This window comes from Theobroma cacao, chromosome 3 (assembly GCF_053813885.1).
Source record: "Theobroma cacao isolate CCN51 chromosome 3, ASM5381388v1, whole genome shotgun sequence".
Lineage (NCBI taxonomy): Eukaryota > Viridiplantae > Streptophyta > Magnoliopsida > Malvales > Malvaceae > Theobroma > Theobroma cacao.
The window spans coordinates 41540214-41560562 of record NC_142641.1 but is presented as its reverse complement, the minus strand read 5'-3'; the positions used below and the strand labels follow the sequence as shown (position 1 = coordinate 41560562).

General features: G+C 36.7%; 5 protein-coding genes across 7 annotated transcripts; 2 read left to right on the top strand and 3 right to left on the bottom strand.

The window, feature by feature from the left end:
• Positions 1–324: 324 nt before the first annotated feature.
• On the bottom strand, positions 325–1393 carry ENODL8 (early nodulin-like protein 8). The gene is made up of 2 exons (XM_007039359.3): positions 1042–1393; positions 325–960 (listed from the first exon to the last, which is right to left on the bottom strand). The coding sequence occupies exons 1-2, from the start codon at positions 1232–1234 to the stop codon at positions 566–568; spliced, it is 588 nt and encodes a 195-aa protein (XP_007039421.3). The 5' UTR covers positions 1235–1393; the 3' UTR covers positions 325–565.
• A 1213-nt stretch (positions 1394–2606) lies between these two features.
• LOC18605993 (uncharacterized) lies at positions 2607–6378 on the bottom strand. Its single transcript, XM_007039358.3, has 8 exons — positions 6020–6378; positions 5432–5576; positions 5182–5350; positions 4471–4741; positions 3916–4181; positions 3566–3781; positions 3156–3264; positions 2607–2984 (listed from the first exon to the last, which is right to left on the bottom strand). Exons 1-8 carry the CDS (start codon positions 6168–6170, stop codon positions 2923–2925), a joined length of 1389 nt encoding a protein of 462 aa, XP_007039420.2. The 5' UTR covers positions 6171–6378; the 3' UTR covers positions 2607–2922.
• A 4300-nt stretch (positions 6379–10678) lies between these two features.
• On the bottom strand, positions 10679–13358 carry LOC18605990 (Metal-dependent protein hydrolase). Its single transcript, XM_018117880.2, has 7 exons — positions 13072–13358; positions 12592–12738; positions 12331–12429; positions 11782–11973; positions 11504–11623; positions 11188–11259; positions 10679–11009 (listed from the first exon to the last, which is right to left on the bottom strand). Exons 1-7 carry the CDS (start codon positions 13330–13332, stop codon positions 10785–10787), a joined length of 1116 nt encoding a protein of 371 aa, XP_017973369.2. The 5' UTR covers positions 13333–13358; the 3' UTR covers positions 10679–10784.
• Positions 13359–15721: 2363 nt separating this feature from the next.
• LOC18605989 (homer protein) lies at positions 15722–18123 on the top strand. 3 transcript variants are annotated; one of them, XM_088804170.1, is made up of 4 exons: positions 15722–16257; positions 16963–17335; positions 17517–17595; positions 17888–18123. In XM_088804170.1, the coding sequence occupies exons 1-4, from the start codon at positions 15868–15870 to the stop codon at positions 17892–17894; spliced, it is 849 nt and encodes a 282-aa protein (XP_088660296.1). In that variant the 5' UTR covers positions 15722–15867; the 3' UTR covers positions 17895–18123. The 3 variants fall into 3 exon arrangements, with proteins under 3 accessions (XP_088660296.1, XP_007039415.3, XP_088660295.1); XM_007039353.3 differs by having other exon boundaries at positions 17517–17715; XM_088804169.1 differs by having other exon boundaries at positions 15723–16257; positions 17517–18123.
• A 585-nt stretch (positions 18124–18708) lies between these two features.
• Positions 18709–20307, top strand: LOC18605988 (putative F-box protein At3g23950). Its single transcript, XM_007039352.3, has one exon. The coding sequence runs from the start codon at positions 18843–18845 to the stop codon at positions 20109–20111; it is 1269 nt and encodes a 422-aa protein (XP_007039414.3). The 5' UTR covers positions 18709–18842; the 3' UTR covers positions 20112–20307.
• The last annotated feature ends 42 nt before the right edge of the window (positions 20308–20349 follow it).

Genomic DNA, 20349 nt, shown 5'->3' with positions numbered 1-20349 from the left:
TTCAGTATGAGTTTATCCTGAATCTGTGACCCTGACCCACTGAACCGAAGGGACAAGGCGCTGTCGGTGTAATATTGGCAAGAATCATAACCAGCTGGCTATTAAAACATAAATTAATAGAACTCGATTGCACAACCATAATTTCAGGCGGTGTTCTCTCGGACCTATGCGGTTCAAGTATTTTATCCGCTAAAGCAGTTTTTCCCTTTTTTCTTTTTCTTAAAAATGAGCAAAAGAAGATGTCCAGTCTCTTCTTTACAAGCTCATAGATTCTGTGCTGTCTGTAAATCTAAATGCATGAATACGTGTAAAGGTAAAACAATATTACTAGCAAATTAAGAGAGCTAGTATTATGCAAGATTCTGCATCCGATTCACTATTCATTCTCTTTGATCACTGATAAGAATTTCAAATCCGAGAAATTATAATATGAACCAATACACCAGAGCTACAAAACCAACATTTGAATGAAAATAAATAACTGCCAAATAGGGAAAAAATACAAAAATATTTTCCAGTTGGATTTGAAAATTTGACACAGGACGTAACCAGGCGTCCAGGCCCTTCACATCATGCCATCGATTATTGCCCATGTAGCTGATGCAATAACAGCTGTAATGAAGAGTGGGAATCCTAGGGTGGGCGAAGAAGAAGGCGGTTGAGGGATTGTGCCGAAGACAGTAGGGTAAGAGGGTGAAGATGCAGTGTCTGGCAATGCACTCGGACCATAAGAGGGAGCATATGCAGAGCCATTCCCTGAAAGCACAGAAATGTATAGCTTCTGTTTCTTTTCACAGTGACCAGGTTCCCCACTGGTGAAGAAGAACTCCCCGGGTTTAGTGATGTTGAAGAGAGAGTTGCCATTGTTCAAGTACAGGATTGGATCTTTGAGGTTGCAAGAGTTGTAGGATTGTTCCGTTACTTGAATAACCGAGTCTTGACTTGGTGGGTATAAGAACACTGCAAATAGAACAAGCAGCAAGAATCAGAATCGCAAGAGGAAACAAAAAATGGAAGGAAAGATATGACCAGAAAACTCACAGAGAGAGTCTCCAATCTTGAAGGTGTGGTACTTGGACCATTTGGCGTATACCTGCAGGTTTGCTGATGTGGGAATACCCCAAGCATCTAAATCTCCAACCTTGTACTGATAGCATAGGACTTTGGCTTGGAATAACAAAAGAACCTGAAAGGCGGAGAAGAAATGATATCTGGGACTTCCAAGATTGGCCATCTTACCTCTCCTCTCACCCTTTAGCTTTTCTGTTTCTCAAATTTAGGAGTGAGTGAGTGAGGACACTATTATGTCGATGCAGAAGTGAAATCTTACTGGCCTCAGCGTCTAAACACGGATTGGTGGAGCCAAAAGAACATGTTGCAGTGTAATTTACCTGAATGCCCTCCTTTAGTGGGATTTTAAAATTCAATAGTTTCTTTCAAAAGGTCCATAGTCAAGTACCTATAGAATAGAAATGTCCAAACATCAGAAAAAATCGATGGTTGATCTAAAACTTTATGAAGTTGAGATCTTCCAGGAAATCATCTGTAGCTGTATATTCAATGATGATTAATGTCTGTAGAATCTTTTTTCCTTGCATAAGCAGTCCCCAAAAGACTTGGGATAGAGAAGGAAATATAGCCCTGTGGAGGGCAGAATTGGGAAGGAAATCCATCATATGGCTAATAATTTTTGTATTACTGTCACATGGGCAAGTTGGACGGTCATTCCCAGCTGTGCTCGGAAGCAGAATGTAATGTTGGAACTTGGAAGAAAGTGGAATAAGCGAAGTGGGGATGTTCTATCAAATGAGATTAAGATAGATTGGTTCACTTCGGTATAATGTCATCATGTGCATTGAACATGAGAAAACAGTGAGGACTTGTCTCCTCTCACATGGTCAGTCGTCTAGAATTTATTTAATTAATTAAATGTTTAAAATCTATGCGACCAAGAGAGACAAATCATTTCAATCTTCAACTCCCTGCTCTTTAATCTTAATGCAAGTTGAATCAGCCGTTTCTTGCTTATTCTGGATCATTTGCTTACATATTAACTATAGAAAGTTTTGCCTTCTCTTTTGGTTTTTGTTTTGTTCAAGTACTCAAGTCAACATAATTAGATTAACCTAAGTGCCTTGTGATTTATCACTAAAATTCAAACGCCGGACTCTACCTTCCTAGGCACCAAAGGGGATTTATTAGCTAGTTTTCAGAACCAAGACACAATTTGCAGGTGAAATTCAAAGCAGAAGTAACCATACTAGATAGGTGATAAATATTTACCAAATTCACTTTCATTTTAACTGTTGCAGAACCAGCTTTGCGCAATGGTATAGATACTATAAGAAGGCAGCAAATGTTCAGTAGATTGCATAAACCCCAGTCTGTTTTTCCAATTTTTCAGTCACTGTTTCCCCAGAATTATTGGTTCAAACAAGTTATTAAAAGTCAGTTTTAGCCGTGCCATATTCGGACCTGCTTTACTTTCACATCATGAATCAAAAGGACGTTTGTCATGGCACAATAACAAAATGAGGGCTGTTTTTAGCATGCTTATGATAACAAAACAAGGTGAAAAAATGAAACCTCATATTGACCAATATCAAGGAAAGAACTGTGACCTATATTACTATATATTCTATGTGTAGACAAATACAATTAGCAACCAAAAATAAATACCTCGATTCCTTTTGCAATGGTGACTGAGATTAGGTGAAGAAAACATGACCTAGAAACTATGTTTCTGTCATTCTTTTAACAAAAAACAGTACTTGAAGCCCTCGCACACAAGCCTCAAACTTCATATCTTCTAGCCAAATAGGACTAGGCCCATACCCCTTGTCTACAAGATTGCAAACAGCTTAGACAAATTGCAGCTCTAACAGTTTTAACAAAGGAAGCTCTGAAAACAGGGGAAATCAATTAAGAATTTAATGGATCCGCCTCGGAACCCATCTCTTGCATTGCCGTCCAATCTTGTGATCCTGTGGTAAAATAAGTAAATTTCATGTTTATACAGGTATACTATAACACGTATATGTACCAAGAAATATGCTAAGTAAGATTGATTATAAAAGAAAAATTGTTGCTTTTTAGACTCTGAATTTCAAAGGTGTAGCATCTAGAAGAATCACAAAGGCAAATTTAGAACTTACTCGACTTGTGCATTTCTGCAATCACCATAAGACGCCTCTGCAACACAGATGCCAGGAAAAGGAACATCGAGCACATGCCAAACATGACGGTCATGGGAAGCGCTTTTACCTTTCAAAGAACAGTTTATCCAAAACAAAAGAAACTGTTAATAACAGGTAACTTAGTAGCATTGTGCCCATAGCTCAGAGTATATTTGCTTGCTACAAACAGATTACAAGTAGGTTTGCTGAAAAGAGCGGGGCTGAGGGAGTGCTTCACTTTTGACAAGTAGTTAAACCGTGAGAAAAGACTTATTCAACCATGGTGTTCTTTTAGTTACTGGAGTAACATTTTCAATAGACTCAATACGAAATGAGAATACCCAGAAAAGAATATGCAGATAAAAAGACAAAAAAAAAAGTAGACTTACATTGTATAATGCAATGCACACAAAGATGTTGAGAGGAACGCGAAAGAAGTTCATGATAGTGCTTCTAGCCTCCTCTGGAATGTATTGAGACCTCATCTTCATAATAGACGGCCAGAATATCCCAACGCAGGCTTCGAATGTGCAGAAACCAAGGAGTTGGATACACCCAGAGAATGAGATGCTTCCACCTTTCACGCCAGACGGTGCTATCAAGAACTGTTGAGACTTGCAGTTAATTTACAATAACTGGCGGGTTTCCATGAAGCTTTTTGAGAGGTGGGGGAGAAAATATGGAGGAGGAAGAGAAGGTAAAGGAAATATAAACAAGAAACAAAAAATACAAGACGTACACTTGAGATAACTGGAAGCAAGAGAGATACTGAAGAGACCATGAATACAATCTGCATGTAGCTCTCGACTCTTGGGTTTTGCTGAGCCAGCAGCCGTGAGGCAATGGAGCTTCCCAGCATTGAAGATAACATGAACGTCGCAAAAATAAAACCGTGTGGAATATCCTCGTCGTTTGGGCTCAAAGCAGGGGTCCAGAGGAACACAAAGGTGTACATTGAACCTTCAAATAGGGATTGTATGGCGCCCAGCAAAGTAATTTTCTCATCTGATGGCACATGGATCTTGGATTAATAGGCTTCCCATCATAATATAGAGAAGGAAAGAGAAGGGAAAAAGGGAAATAAATACCGGACTAAAACCTGGATAAAATACTTCTTTTTAGTTTTGTGTTCTGTTTACCCAAATTATCTGATGCACAAATTCTTAATTGAAAGTCGGTAGCCTAGACGTTAAAGGTAAGCCAAGAATAAAATGTTCAACAACTTGATCATTTGATTTCCCTCAATGCAGAAAAATATCTAGCTATAGGTAGTAAAAATAGAATTTGGCTTCACCAGCAGTAATGGCAGCAGCAGCACCCCTGAATTGAGTAAGCAAGTCCTTGCTTTCCGAAGAGTCTCCATAATTTTCAGTCCATGACGTTAAGATGATAATCATGCCAATTGCGAGGAAGCAAGATGCAGCATCAAATGGAGCAACAGGGCCTAATTGCAAATTATCTACCAGTACATTGCCAAACAACCCAGATAAAATCGCCATCAAGCCATTTCCAAGAAATATTGCCTTTGAGAATGTTATAGAAAGCCACTGTTGATCAAAACCTCGCTGCCAAAACCAAAATTGGTAACAAGATTTAGAACGAAGGCATTTAGGAAAATTAAATCGAAAGTAAAATATTCATTCCATATGCCATAATAAGTAAACATCCCGAAGTTTTTTGATGAAGCAAGCCAACAACTTTGAGGAATATACAACTTATGATACTCATATAGAGAAACAATTATATTGCAATTTTATCTATCGATCAAGAGCTAATGCAGTAACTGTGGGGGACAGGGCACCAGGTTTTGAGATATGCAAAACAGAAAGCAGTCCAACTTCAAACTTTGCGAGGGATCCTCTTATTAATCAGTAAACTCCAAACCGGTTGGCTTTTGAAAACTGAAATTTTGTTCAAGTTCACATAGAAAATCGGAGACACTCGAAACAATAGTAAGAATTACAAGCTTAAAAAAACTTAGGTTTACAGCGTAGCAACTAAGCACCTTATTGTGTTCTGCAACAAGCCAAGACTCAAAGGCTGAAAAAAGAAGAGAAGTTGCAATGCCTCCCAACACTCGTCCCAGCATTAGGACCTTGTACTGAGGAGAATGTTTGGTAATGCAGCTCAGTATGTAAGTTATGCAGTAAGTAACACATGCCCTCTTTCGACCCCTACATTCAGCATGCAATAACTTAGGAATCAATAAGAAAATTACGATTTACTAGGAGTCTTAAACAACACAAAGATCTTACTTTTTGTCAGCTAGAGATCCAACAATTGTCCCAAAGAACATGGAAGATCCAAAACCAGCTATAAAGAGGTGGCCAATCTCCCCCTTCCCGAATCCGTACTGACTGTAGAGGTAGTAAACATATGGCCCCTGCAACCAATCCCCAGCTGTTGTTTCCATGATCAACATAATCAGTTTTAGCATAAGTAGACAATTACCAGACAGATAAACAAAGTAAACAAATAGATAATTTCAAACTAAAAGGGACACCCATTATTAATGACATTTATAGGCAATGCAAAACCTTAATATTACCAGAATTAGGCTACAATAAACAGCAAGAGATACAAAAGCTACATTATCGGGTCTGATTTGAAATTACAAACAACCAAAAACGAAGCATCAATGATTAATGTCAGATTCTAATGTGTTGAAAGAAACTATTAAAGAGTAATGGTAAAATTAAATCAACCTCTCAGCATCGATCTGGTTAACCAAAACCGAAAAAGACAAGAAAATTCCAGATCAATCCCAGGAAAGGAAATAAACTTTATTATAAACAGATGACAAAAACGTAAAAGTTTACGTTAAATTGCTAAAAATGCCATACCCATCATGAGAGAGTAAACGACAAGGTAGTTGTTTTTGAAAGAATTGAAAGCAGAGGAGGTGTTGATGCGATCTTTGCTGGTTTTGCTTAGCTCCAATGCCGCAACCAGGGATGCCAGGGCCCCGAATACCAGCAGGTAAAATGCTTCCATTGTATCTGTTTTCCTTTTTTCTTTTCCTGCAAAGAAGGATCTAAACAGAAACAGAGGAGAAACAGAGAGCAAAGATTGAGACAAGGATGAGTGGAAGTAACGTATAACTGTGCAAGCTACAAAAAAACAGGGTGGCGTTAAAAGGGAGTTGGAAGCAACCAAGGAATTGACAATTTCTTTGTGGAGTTTGGTAGGTCGTAGGTGTATGTCCGTGTGCATTCGTAAATCTTAAGGCAGAGGCTGGATCCCCTTGTTTCGTGATTTTCCCGGGTAATTTGCAAAAGCTCTTCTTTTTCTAAACTTAAATTACATTTTTCATTTTTCAAATATTGGACCGGGTTGGACTCAAACCCGACCAGAAATGAAATACTTCTAACCTTGGTTAATCTATTCCATAACCATTAGACTCCCAAGTCCCAAAGAAAAAACAGGTTAAGTAAGAAATAGGGGTAAGATACCAACATGATGATATGGTAACCCCTAAAGATACTTTGAATTACTAAAATGGAATGGAAGCATAATCTCAATCTCAATTGCTATAATGAAATGTGAGCATAATTCAAAGTATAGTTTTCTAAGGTAAGCATCGTTTCCATCAATATCAGCTTAGCTTGCCATTCAAAATTGTACGGATTTTCCATTTATATACAAGTTGATGCGTGTTGGAATTGAAGGCACGTAGGTAAACCTTCAAACTTATGTACCCAAATATGAATGTGGAGTTCCTTTTTCGGCATTAGATATAATCGCAAATCGTTATCTAATTTTCACACGATTTAAATTGAACTTTCTTATCAAAAGATTTAAATTGAATTTATATTATATAATTATTAAATTAAGATCTTTTAGAAATACAATTCAAAAATTAAACTTTGTATATAATTCAATTTGAACTACTGTTTAAGCATAGTATAATATAAATATATATTATTAGACATTTTAATTAATAATAGTATGAGACACAGTCTTATATTAAAAACATAAAAATAAATTTTTTTTGAAGAATTATGTTTATTTGAAAAGTTATATTTGTTTAAACAGTTTGTTGAATTATCTAATTATCCCTTTTATTTGTTTAAAAAAAATTCATTCCATAAAAAAAACAAACCTACGCACACAAAAAGTTGAATTTAAATTTGACTTCCTGAATTAAAAAAAAAAATAACAGTAGTAACATGCACAATTTATTTTCCTGCTTCGCAAAATTATAGCGAATAAAAAGGAGAAGATGTTATTTTCTACATCTGATCACAGAGACGCCGATCAAGCCACTGAGAGAACCTAGACCGTCTTAAACTTCTTTACATCTTCCAGAGCAGCGTTTCTAAACAACGCCAAATCGACCCCACCACAAACCATGCGGAACCCGCGCTTCCTCATCTCATTGGGCGGATCATGCGGCATAGAAAACCCGGCCAAATAGGCCGCACCGCCGCCTAACACAGTCGCCTCAGCCACGTTCATCATCTTCTTCACTTTCTCATTCCCCGGGTCCCGCAGGTACCCCATGCTGGCACTCAAATCCGTCGGCCCGACCATCACACAGTCTACCCATCAACGGCTGCAATCTCTTCAGCTCTGTTCACAGCTTCCTCCGATTCTACCTGGCACATAAGCAGTAGCTCACGCTCGCACATCTCCAAGTAATCATCGTCAAGGCCGTACTTGGAAGCTCTAACAATTGGGTGTGCAGCGCCTCGTATACCAGCAGGAGGGTAGCGGCAGTATGACACGGCATTTTTGGCGGATTCCGGTTCGTCGATCATGGGGAACATGAGGCCATCTGGGCCCAAGTCGAGGGCTTTCTTGGCCCATGATGGGGAATTTTCTGGCAAGCGGAGGATGGTGGGAGTGTGGGTGGCGGATAGAGGCTGAAGACAAGGAAGCGCCTGGGAGATACCACCGTGGCCATGTTCCACGTCGACGACAACGAAGTCGTAGCCTGCGAGACCTGAGATTTCAGCCAGAGTAGGGGAGAAGCTGAGGAGGAAGAGGCCATAAAGGGTGTCACCATCGTAGAGACGAGCCTTGAGGGTTTTGGTGGCCGGTGGTAATGAGGCCATGGCTGGGAAGTTTGGTTCGAGAAAGAATGAAAAATTACTAGGATAGTCTGATATACTGGTATCTGTTTTGTTCCACGCAAGTTTTGAGTGATGATAGAGTTGGCATGGCATCCAATTGTGATGATCAGTGTCGAGTGTGGCCCAGCCCAATCCAAGGAATCTCACAAATCAACATCGTCCAATGTCCTTTTACAAAAGGAGCAAGCCTCTTCAAAAGGCTGTGAAAGGGGAGTGAGAAGAAGAAAAACGGAGGAGAAATGCCAAACCTCGAATCCAAAAGGCATTGGATTAAGTATTTTGTTGTAAAAATTTTAAAATTTTGCGATAGATATTGATTTAAATATTCATTACGTTTCCATGAACTTTAACAAGTAAAGCAAATTTAATTCTAAAACTTAAATTGACTTGGATTTTTTTATCTATTCTATTTTGTTTCCAATGTCTGCGCACTAAACATCCTAATCGGACTCTGTTCTTATTCCTCTGATCGGGCTCAAAGCTTCGAAAAATTGAAATCGAGCTTTATATTTGACTTAATAATAGGCGGGGAATCGAGCTTGAACATACTCCAACATTATTAAATTTATTATTATGGGCAATGAACTAAAACAAGGTCGAAGATTCATGCGAAATTGAACTCAAAGTCTCAATCTCGATTTCATTGTCGAATAGGAAACGATGCTGCTCAACATGTACAAAAACTTGCAACCAAATAGACACCAAAAGGAAAAGCAAAGTAGAACTCCATCTATTTTTATTCACTCCAATACTTCTCATCACCATCTTTATCCTCTTCCCCATCATCATCAGAACCCACCGTCACACTATTCTTAAAACTTTTAACATCCGCCAAAGCCGCATTTCTGAACAACGCAAAATCAACGGCGCCAGAAACCATGTGATACCCGCGCCTCCCGAGCTCCACCGGCGGATCATGCGGCATTGCAAAACCAGCCAAGAAGGCTCCACCGTCCCCAGGGTCCGACTTAAGCACTCCTCTCTCCGCCGTCCTCAACATCTCCCTAACGTTCTTGTGACCCGGGTCCCACAAGTAACCCAAGCTAGCGCTTAGATCCAACGGGCCCATTTGAACACAGTCGACCCCATCAACGGCGGCGATCTCTTCCACTTTTTTCACCGCATCTACCGTCTCCACCTGGCACATTATTAACAGATCCTCCATGTAATTACTCAAATACCCTTCGTTGATTCCGTAGTTGGAAGCTCTCACTACCGTGTGAGCGGAGCCACGGATTCCGTCAGGAGGGAAACGGCAATAAGACACCGCCTTTTTAGCGTCTTTAGGGGAGTCAATCATAGGGAACATGATCCCTTGTGGACCGAGGTCAAGAGCTTTTTTGGCCCAAGCAGCGGAGAATTCAGGGAGGCGGATGATGGCTGGGGTATTGGTCGGGGAGAGAGTGCGTAGGATTTGGAGGGATTCGTGGATTCCTCCAGGGCCGTGTTCCATGTCGATGACTACAAAGTCGTAGCCAGAGAGTGCGGCGATCTCGGCCAGAGTGGGAGAGAAGGAAAGGAGGAAGATACCGTAGAGGGTTTCGCCGTTGCGGAGGCGGGATTTGAGAGAGGATGTGGAGGGAGAAGGTGAAGGATTAGGGGAGCATTTGAGAGGGGAGAGGGTGGGGAATTTGGTAGAGTTTAAGGGTTTGAGTAAGGAAATGGAAGGCTTGGAAGAAGGAAAGGAGAGGGATTTGGAGGAAATGAATGAAAGAGGATTTCTAAGGGAAAGTTTGGGGCTGGCGGCAGCGGCGGCGGTGTATGTGAGAGTGGCCATGGCTTGTGGTGCGGGGGGATGGTGGGGAATTTGGGGTTATTAACCAATAATGTTGGGGATCTGGAGAGATAGGTTTTTAGTTAAAAAAGATCGGTGAGAGACGTAAGAAAGAGTGCTTCGAGGGGTTTTACCTTTTTAACTGAATGACCCGGATTTTGTAGACCCAAACCCGAAGACGCCTCTCCAGTCTCCACTCTTATTCTTAACGCCGTTAAGTACTTGCGACCTTCGGCAAAGATTTGACACATAATTACCCCAAGCCACAGTAATTCCCAACTATATCCTTAGCTAATCCTAGAAGTGCTTGAAATTATTATGAAATGAGAACAAATTGTAATAGTGAATCGTTGTTGTCCATCTTTCAATTAAAACAATCTCAACCGTTTACTTGGGGATAAAAAATTTCCTTTTAAGCTGAATAGTTGTTCAAGGATGTGAAATATACAGCTTAAATATTACTACGTCCTTATGGCATTCCATTCAATGCAACCTATACCGTATTTGTCAAGGTGTCCATGAGCACAAATCATTGTTGCTGTTAGAAAAACAAAAAAGGAAAAGTCTTCACGTTTTGCATCCTAAATTTTAACTTGTTTGTAAATATCAACTAAAAATGAAGTGATAACATGAATCAAAGAGCACTGAACAAATTTAGCCATAAAAAACTTGGTAACTAATCCAGATCCTGTTATAGAATGATGTAAGAGATACCACGTCTTGAATGAACGATACAGAAATGAAATCAAGCTCCCAAGATTATATCTTCAGAGCAGTTCTTGCCATCGCTAAAGCACCCTCATAAGTTTTATTTCCACCAATAAACCCGCTCATGTGGACAAAGACACAACCAGGAATTCCAGCCTCCTTTGACAGTTCATCATCCCTCAGACCTCGCCACTGAGCTGGGAGGGGCTTCCGGCTCTCAAATCTATCAGGAGATACTCCTACAGCCTGAACTCGCCACTGTTTGCCCCTCTCATCCTGCACATTACATAGTCAAAAGGACAATGAGAATCTATCTCAAACTAAGGAAAACAGCAACGATGACTTCAACTTGGATAATCAGGAAACAAAAGTGAAGAACATAAGCTACAGCAGAATACATTGCCCTCTGTCTGACACTAGCATCTACTCTAGGCCTACAAGTTCTGGAACATACCTCATAAAGAACATATTTAATAGGAGGCTCAACCTTCATCTCCTCCTCAAGCTCAAATAAGTGAAGCTTCCACTGTAGGATGCAAAATGAAATCAGACCTAGTGTAAATAAATGATGTATATTAAGTCAAGAATAAGCAAATTTGCCACAGTAACATGGCCGAAATAGATTCATCTCACATCCTAATGATACTGCATAAGCTATTCCAGAAAAATTCAAACCAACTCAAGGACTACCAGTAGTATACACTCGTGCAGGAATAGTGGAAGAATAAAATTACAAAAGAAAAGAAACAAAATTATGGACATTTACTTACAGGGCAAAACCTTCTCAAAACCATGATTTCGCCACTAGGGTCTATATCATATCTCTCTGCAATGCACTCCATCACAATTGACCTTGCTGGTAACCATGATTTTGCATGAAAACAGACACTCTGAAAATTGAAGAAGGTCCTATTAAAGTTACGAAGAATCTAATACATATATTTATCCATTCTGAAGAGAAACAAATAATTATATCTAGGACTTTAGAAGTGAAGAACATATTGATAAATATATTTTAGGCATGTTTTAAATTTTGAAAGAGACTTACATCTAAGAACTCACTGCCAGATAGTGCCATTGCTTGTTGGAAAGCCTCATTCTCCTTCTCAGGCGATTGATCAGGATCCGTCCAGTCTAAATTTAATCTTCCAACCCTAGAGGATAAATGTGTATTGTTCACATATCTTGGAGGTTTGTCTGTATCAAACTGGTTGATTCCATTGTCAATTGCATCAATTGCCTGGTAAAAGCAAAAAATAAAATCCCAAATGAACATCTAAATCCATAATCACTTAACTGAAGCCTAGGAAAATAAAACCAAGGAAAGAGCAGGAAGCTTATGGTGTGAGAAGCCTATGTTGTTAATCCGATAACCACATAGTCATACCAGCCTGAACAAAATAAAGCTAGAAATTTTCATTGCTAATAAAACAAAGAAAAGCACAGAATTTATAGTCTGTAAAAACTCTTTCGAACCAGTTTCAAAAGGGATAGTAATATTTGTTTAACCATAAGATCCTAATCTACTTCCAGAGAAAGGAGCCAGAACTCATGGAATTCAAACCCTTTAAAACTTAACAATCAAAGATGTAAGTACCTCCATGAAGCTTTTATAGATGGCCAGAAATAATCTATGCACATCCGGGTGGTCTTCGCCAAGCTGGAGCTCTTTAGCTATTATCTCCTTGCCAAAATGCTAAGAGGGAAATTAAACTGATAATTAAGAAGCCATATAAACTACCAAAAAACATCATTTCTCAGATTATACTCCATGAAATGAGAACCACAATACCTACAAGCCAACAAGAAGAGAACCATGAGAAGGAATTTTTAATGGCACAATGGAACAAATGAATACCTTGTAAACAAGTCCGGCACTGCTGAGCTTTGTATTAAATCCATGTCCGAAAACCTCCTCAAATCCTTTCTGGTGATGATCATACCGATCATGACTAGGATCATACACGCCTCCCACATCAAGCACAGCATCAAGCCCCTCCAGTACCTGCAAACTCAGATCAATCTTATAAAGAACCTTCAAAGAGGAAGCATAAAAAGCCAAACGCGAACGAAAATAAACTATCAAATTCTGCATTGCCATGAAAACTTAAATCTTCCCAAATTGATTCTACATTTTAAGTTTTGGAATTTATATGCTACAAAAAATTGGAAACAAATAAACGAAAAAACTCACTTTGTAAAAAAGCAAACGAAGCACGTTTTCTAGATCCCCAAAAAAAAAGGCCCATTATATCATTTCCATTCCTTCTTACTTTGCTACAAATTTTCGGCAATCAAACAGAAAAAGAATTAGAAAAAAAGGAAAAAAAAAACCCACCTTGGGGTCTCGAGTACGGACAATCTCGGAGTTGGAAAACTTGTCAGTGAGACGAATCATAAAGCAGCCAAGGGCCTCGTCGCAGTGAAAGCTACCGTTATGGGTACCAACGCGCCTAGGTGGCGCTTGGTTTGGGGAGCCAGTGGAGTAAGCCGGGGAGGAAACCCTAATGAGGTTGGAGGTAGCCATGAGAGGGCGCGAGAGGGTTTTGTGCAAGTTGAAAAGCTTCTGGTTAAACCCTCCCCTTATTATTGCGCACATGCCTTCAACTCCCAAATTTTCATCCCCAAACCCCTCCACTTATACACTATACAAAAACGGCAGGGGATTGCGTTTTCTAACTTTTCGATTACTCTATGAGGATTTTTTTTTTTCTAAAACCTTGACTAACACATGTGTACAATGTTAAAAGTATAATGACACGCTTAGTTCACTGAAAAAAATAAAATAAAAATAAAATAATTATTTTAAAAAAATATAAAATAAAAAATAATTATTATTATATAGACTGGTTTATGAGAATGAAATAAGATAGAAATTGTTATTATTACTTATTTTATTATTTGGTTTGTAGGAATAATTTTAAGAATGGTAAGAAATAATGGGTAAATGATAAAAATACTATTTATTAAAATTTAAAGATTTTTTAATTAAAAATCAAAAAAACTATGATGAGAAATAAAGACTCTTTATTAAAATTAAAGAATTTATTTTATTAAAATATAAAAATATTCTGAGCAATAAAATCAAAATAACTTTTACTATAATTAAATAATATTTTCACCAAAATACAAATATATTTTTATTATAATTTAATAATATTTTGTATTAGAAGATAATTAAATATTTTATTATAATTAAATAATATTTAATATTAAAAGATAAAATGTATTCTTTATTAAATTTAAATAATACTAAATAATATTCTTTGTTACATTTATTATATTCAAATAATAATATTAAGTAATATGTTTTATAATATTTATTATAGTGAAATAATATTAATATATTAAATAATTTTTAAATATTTTCATTTCTCTTTTTTTAAATGAAGTAAAAAATTTTGTGTCTTTTGTGCTTTAGAGAGAGGAGTGAGGAAGAGAGAAAAAAAAATAGGTTTAGTATTTTTTATAAGGTAATTTTTTAAATTGTAAAAAGGTATATTTGTCTAATCAATTTTTTTTTATTCTTAATAATTTGGAATAGCTATTATTAAGGGGGACATTGGTAATGGCTATTCAGACTTCTCTTAGAATGGTTATTCTGAAAAATAGTAATTCCATTGAATCAAATACAGTTTTATTTCAAAAATGAGAATATGAGAGGAATGACTATTTCATTCCCCTCAACCAAGTATGTCCTAAGATAAATAAGAGAACTTGCCTTACGAGTGAATGTTATAGGAAATCTAATTTTATTGTAAGGTTAATTAATAAAATTTTAAAAAAATAATAAAAATTTGTATAACAAGTTAACAAGTAAATAATATATATAATTTTTAAATTTATTTATTTTAAAATAACAATATAGATAATTTTTAAATTTATTTAGTTTATTTTAAAAGTTATTTAATTTTAAATTTTATTTTATTTTTTACTTTAAACTATAAAAATATTATTCTTTTTAATATTAAAATTATATTTAATTAATTAATTTAATAAAAATTATTATTATCACTTGTTACGCTAGCTTTCACACATTTATCTTAAGATTTTAAATTTACTTATTCTACCTTTATAAGATTTTAGTCAACTTTTACAACTTACATCAAACCTTTTCAATAACAACTTTTAACTATAATTATCTTTATTTTTATTATTTTTATTTAAAAATAAAAATTTGTATATTTTTATCTACTTTAAACCCCGATAATATAAATATAAATATTTATTTTTCATTAAAATTAATTTTTTTTCCTTAATTAATTTATTACATTAATTCTTATATATTTACGTTAAGATTTAAAATTTAGTTATTTTACTTTTATAAGTTTTTACGTCAATTGTTATAATTTTACGTCAAAACTTATTTATTTTATAATTTTTTTAAATGTGAAAAGTATTTTAAAATTAATTTTTTAATAGTATAAATAAAGAGATTTATGGCATCTTTAATTATTTTTAGGAGTTCTATACGTTTAAATAACAAAAAATAGTGTCAATTGTGAGACAAAGTTATATCTACAAATAATTCTAATTAATTTTACATAAGCTGTTTTAGGCTTTTGATACCCAAATTCAATTTTATCAAACAAGTTTGAAAATCAATTTCCATAATTGTCAATCTTCAAAGTAGCATATATATTATATAGGAAAAATTTAGGATTAATCAACCAGAGTTGATTTAATTGATTAATTTGTTAATTTTGACAATATAAAGTTAAATTTGAGTGTAAGTGAGATCTTGTTAATGATACATATAATGTAAATTTTAAATATGATAAATAAAAAAATCATATATTTGTATCATAATTTAAAAGTGAGAACGATCTATAGATTTTATAATTTTTTTTTTAAGAAAATAAGCTTATGATTAAATATGAAACAATGACTTGATCAACGAATCACGAAAGGAGACATTACATCATCAAGGCTTTAACTTGTAGGAATAGGGTACTAAAATTTTATTGAATATCACTCTACTCAAAGACAAAGAGGTAAGAGAGAAAAAAAATTCCAAGCCATCCAGGGCTTGAGGCCCGAGGGTGAGGGGGTCTAATCCATTTCATTCTAACTGGTGAAGAGGGGAGGATAACTTCTGCATAGAATACCAGTCAGTCCAGCAATCTCTGGCTCAATGCCCTCAGCAGTCACCTCCACTCTGCTTCTCTCTTCAAACCTCAGATCCCTCTCTAAACCAAGCTTTTGCATTGCACCTTCAACATGCCCAAAAAGCTTCCACAGTCTCACTTCTCCGCTGCTAAAGCCTCTCATCTTGAAATGCAGCAGTAACTCGGAGGAGAAAGAAACAAGCAACGACTTGAAGGATGCCCTTTCTGGTATTGTTGGCAAGCAGGTTGAGGAGCTCTTGAACAGAGAAGAGAATAAGGGCTTGCTTGATGGATTGGAGAAGGCCTCTCAGCGAGTAGAGATGGCTAAGAGACAACTTGTGGAGATCGAAAAGCAAGAACTTGAAGCTCAATTATTGGGAAATTACATTAACCAACTAGAAGCCAGGGCGTCTGAGGTCAGCTTCTTCTCTTATTCTGCCTTTTTAAAACCTTTCTTTTAGTTTAGGGGAAATGGTTTTGTTGCAATTTGCATATATTGTGAAATTGAGGCGGTGTCGGTTTGTGAGAATTATTCAAGATTGTAATTTTATTGCAATTTATATTTTCTGTACTGGAAAACAAATAGGACTTAAAATCAGAACCGAAAGTATGTGTTGTTCTCTTATAACTGTAACTTTGGCAATGTGGGTTTGTTTAGATTATCCATGAAAGGAAATATGCTTCTTGGATGATTGATGGGCCTGGTTCAAGTAAAATGGAAATTGACTTGGATCATAACTTGTTAATTAAAATTGTTGCATTTGCCTATAGATAACCAATGGGGTTCTGCTGTTAGCAGTGACTGCTTAGCATCTTTTGCTCTTTTTTAAGTAGTAGTTGCAAAAGCCTGCTGGAACATACAGTAATGAAAAATAGAAGGATAGAACGAAATGATATACTTCTCAGCCCTTTATTTGGGGATGATTGCTATACAAAGGTTTATGTTTTCCAAAATTTGATCTTTCTTCTTCATGATGAATGGGGCAATTATGTATAGAAAATTGTAATTGATCTTTATTAAACAATCATCTTATTCTGTGACTACCATTCATATGATTAACAATTAACTCATTGAGATATTGTCTATGACTATTGATGTGTAAATTCTGTGAAAATTCAAGATTGCAGAGTGTCAGCAGGAGATCTCACAAGCACGAGCCATGGTTGAAGAAGCAGAACTCTCTCTTTCACTTAATGCAGATAATGTAGAAGATAGAGATGCTTTCAGGAGCAAAGATGGTGAAGGAATTGATAATGATAAAGAGAGATTGGAGTCCATAAAAGCAGCTTTGATATCTGCAGTTGTTGGCACCCTTGCTGGGCTGCCCATCTCCTTGACCCAAGTTTCAAGCCGTGCTCAGCTGCTGCTCCCTTTATCAGCCACTTTTATCAGCTGTGCATTGTTTGGGGTAACCTTTCGATATGCAGTTAGGAGAGACTTGGACAATTTCCAGCTAAAGACCGGGACATCTGCAGCTTTTGGTTTTGTGAAAGGTATAATTACAATCAAGTGCCAATTAATAGAACTCTTTATGTTTTTCCAAATAGTCAGTAGAATATATGGGACGTTAACCATTTCAGAAGCTTAGCAAATAAAATGGGAAATTTTAACGATATGCTAAAAAAGACACAAATTGTTCTAAACTGATATGCAAAATAATGATGAAAAATGCAGGTCTTGGTACATTGGTTGGAGGGTCACCTCTGGAACTGGACCCTGGAAGCTTCTTGTCGTATGCTTTTGATGGTGCAGTGTATGTGTCTCAGAATCTTATCATCTTTTTATTTGCTGCTGTTGGCTTGGATTTGTGCTTTAAAATGAGAATTTTAAGTCCTTTTCCCATGAAAAGATCAGCTCCAAATACAAATACAAGGTGATCAGAAACCTCAAAGTGTATTTAGACTCTGTACATATGGTGCATCTTGTGACATACTTGGATCACATTTTTTTTTTTCCCATGGAAACACAACAGCTGGTAAAAACAAGATGTTCCATGTAAACAAGAGTTGTCGGCAAAGAGTTGAAATCTTGTTTTGTATATCCAGGGTTTGATGCAGTCTTAGTTCTTCATCGTCACTGGACAAAGGGCAACCAGGATATACTCTTTTAAAGATCGTTATCTTAATTTAATGTATTTGTAGTAAACTGCTTAACATAGTGGGTGCTAAAGCGTATGGTAAAACGGATCAACAGTTATGTAATTGGTTTAAAATTCAGCCACTCTTGAGACAGATCAATTCAAAATCGTTCAATTTAAATTGATTTGGTAGTGCCTTCAAAATTCATGCACGAAGGGCAATTTGTCATATGGAAGCTTGTTCATTGCATCTTCAACAGGCCCGAAAATCTTCCACAGCCGCTGATACAAGCAACTGTTCGACAGAGGAGAGGATGAGATAGGCTTTAGATATGGATTTGGAAAGGCTCACACAGAGCTTGTAGAGATTGAAAAGCAACGACTTTTGACTTGAGCCAAGAGGCAGAAACTTAGAACTAAAAATTTGCCAATTAAAATAAGTCAGAACTTATATTTGTTAAACTATGCATAAATCTCAGGCAAACTTTATTTTTATCATATCAACAATTTTATTGGGAAATTGAGATTGGTTTTCCTTCTTTAAAAAAAAAATACAAAACACTCCTTTCCATATTTATAATCTTATTATTTATTGTTGAAAATTTTTATCCATTAAGAAGTCTTAGTTATTAAGTATATTTACCTTTTTAAATAAATTTTAATCAAATAAAAAAGTTTGCCAAAATTTAAATTGATTTCTAATTTGAATTTGAGTTAAATATCTAAGAAAACTATAGTCTTGTATGCTGCGGTGTCCTTGATCTGGTATATCATGAACTCTACCAATTCTAATCCTAGTAGTAACATGATTTAAATGAATGTAAAAGAAGTCAGCCTCATGTTATTATGGTTCAGTTAATCCCAAGGCAGAAGCGTAGCAGCCATTAGGGTTGTGTGGTTTTCCTTTTAGAAATTATATTACTATGGATGTAGCAAAGCGTGAAAAGAGTTGCAAAGCTAATGCACCATCACCATCAGGTTATTCTGCTTCTGATAATCTGGATGAGAGTCTCTTGCTAGAAATTTTTTGTCGACTTCCTTGCAAAAGCGCTCATCGGTTTAAGTGCGTCTCCAAGCGTTGGTTCTCTATAATTTCCGATTCATATTTCATTCAACGGTTGTTATTGGCTCATCCACAGCCCCCACCTTTCACACTCTTGTTCAAGTATGAAAGCAATGATCAGCAAAAGATGAAGGTTCTGATCACGTCCAAAGAAGCGGTATTCCGATCTCAGGGATTCAGTTTGAGCTTCCTTCCGTGTTTCAAAGCCAACGAAAAGGACCCTGTTAACATCATAGCTTCCTGCAACGGCTTACTATTGTGCAGTTCTGCTGCAACTAAGGCTTGTCCCACTGTTTACTACATTTGTAATCCATTGACCAAGCAATGGTTTGCTCTTCCTCCTGTTTATCATTGCAATCAAGAGGCCTATTCCGGGTTAATCTGTGAAAAAGAAGGCGGAGCAAAGGGAGGAAACGGCACTTTTTCAATTAATGATCAATATAAGTACCGAGTAGTTTGCATTGTTAGACACTCTAAGACTGATTTGGCTGTGAAAATCTTTTCCTCTGAGACTGGCATATGGAAGGAAATATTTCGCAGATACCGGGATTACTATCCTATGGTTTACTTACACCATCAGGCCATTGCATATGAGGGAGTGCTTCACTGGTGGAGTCCATTGAACCGTAGCTTTGTTACATGTGATCCGTACAACAAAGATGGAAATCTGAGATTCTCTTTCGCTTTAAACTATGCGGCCATGGACTTGGCGTTTGAAGAATGTCCAGGAGTTTGCAAGGGCCGTTTGCGCTTATGCCAGCAATTACTGAGTCTGACAGAGGGATTTTCAATAATAAGAGTTTGGAACCTCGAAGAAGACCACGATGGAGGCAAATGGTGCTTGAAGCACGAATTTTTTTTGCATGAACTTGAGTCAGAAGTTACTCAACTTGTTGAATATGCAAGGTGCTGTTCAGTGCCTCGTTTCCGATTGCTAAGCGTTGACCCGTACGATGAGAACATTATATATATGTCTTGTCTTGGCTCTATCGTTTCATGCAACATGGAAGGGAAGACCCTGGAAATTGTCTCTGAATATCCAGCTGCAGATGGAAATTCTCAACAGAGTCGTGCCTACCCATTTCATCTCCCATGGTGGCCAACTCCAGTTCCATCATATATAAACTAGGTCTCGCTTCATCCATTGTTGGATAGCGACATAATAGTTTCTAATTACTATTTTATTATCCTAATATTAGGCCTTTACTTTTGGAATTGAGATACCTGCTTATTAATTAAGTTGTCGTCCTTTCTTCTTTTTGGCCATTAGTTCTCATGCTTATATAAACTGTCTGTTGTTCTTTTTTCTATCAAAATTCTAAACATTGCCTCAGTGGAACACTCCTCCACACCCACAAAAATTTCAA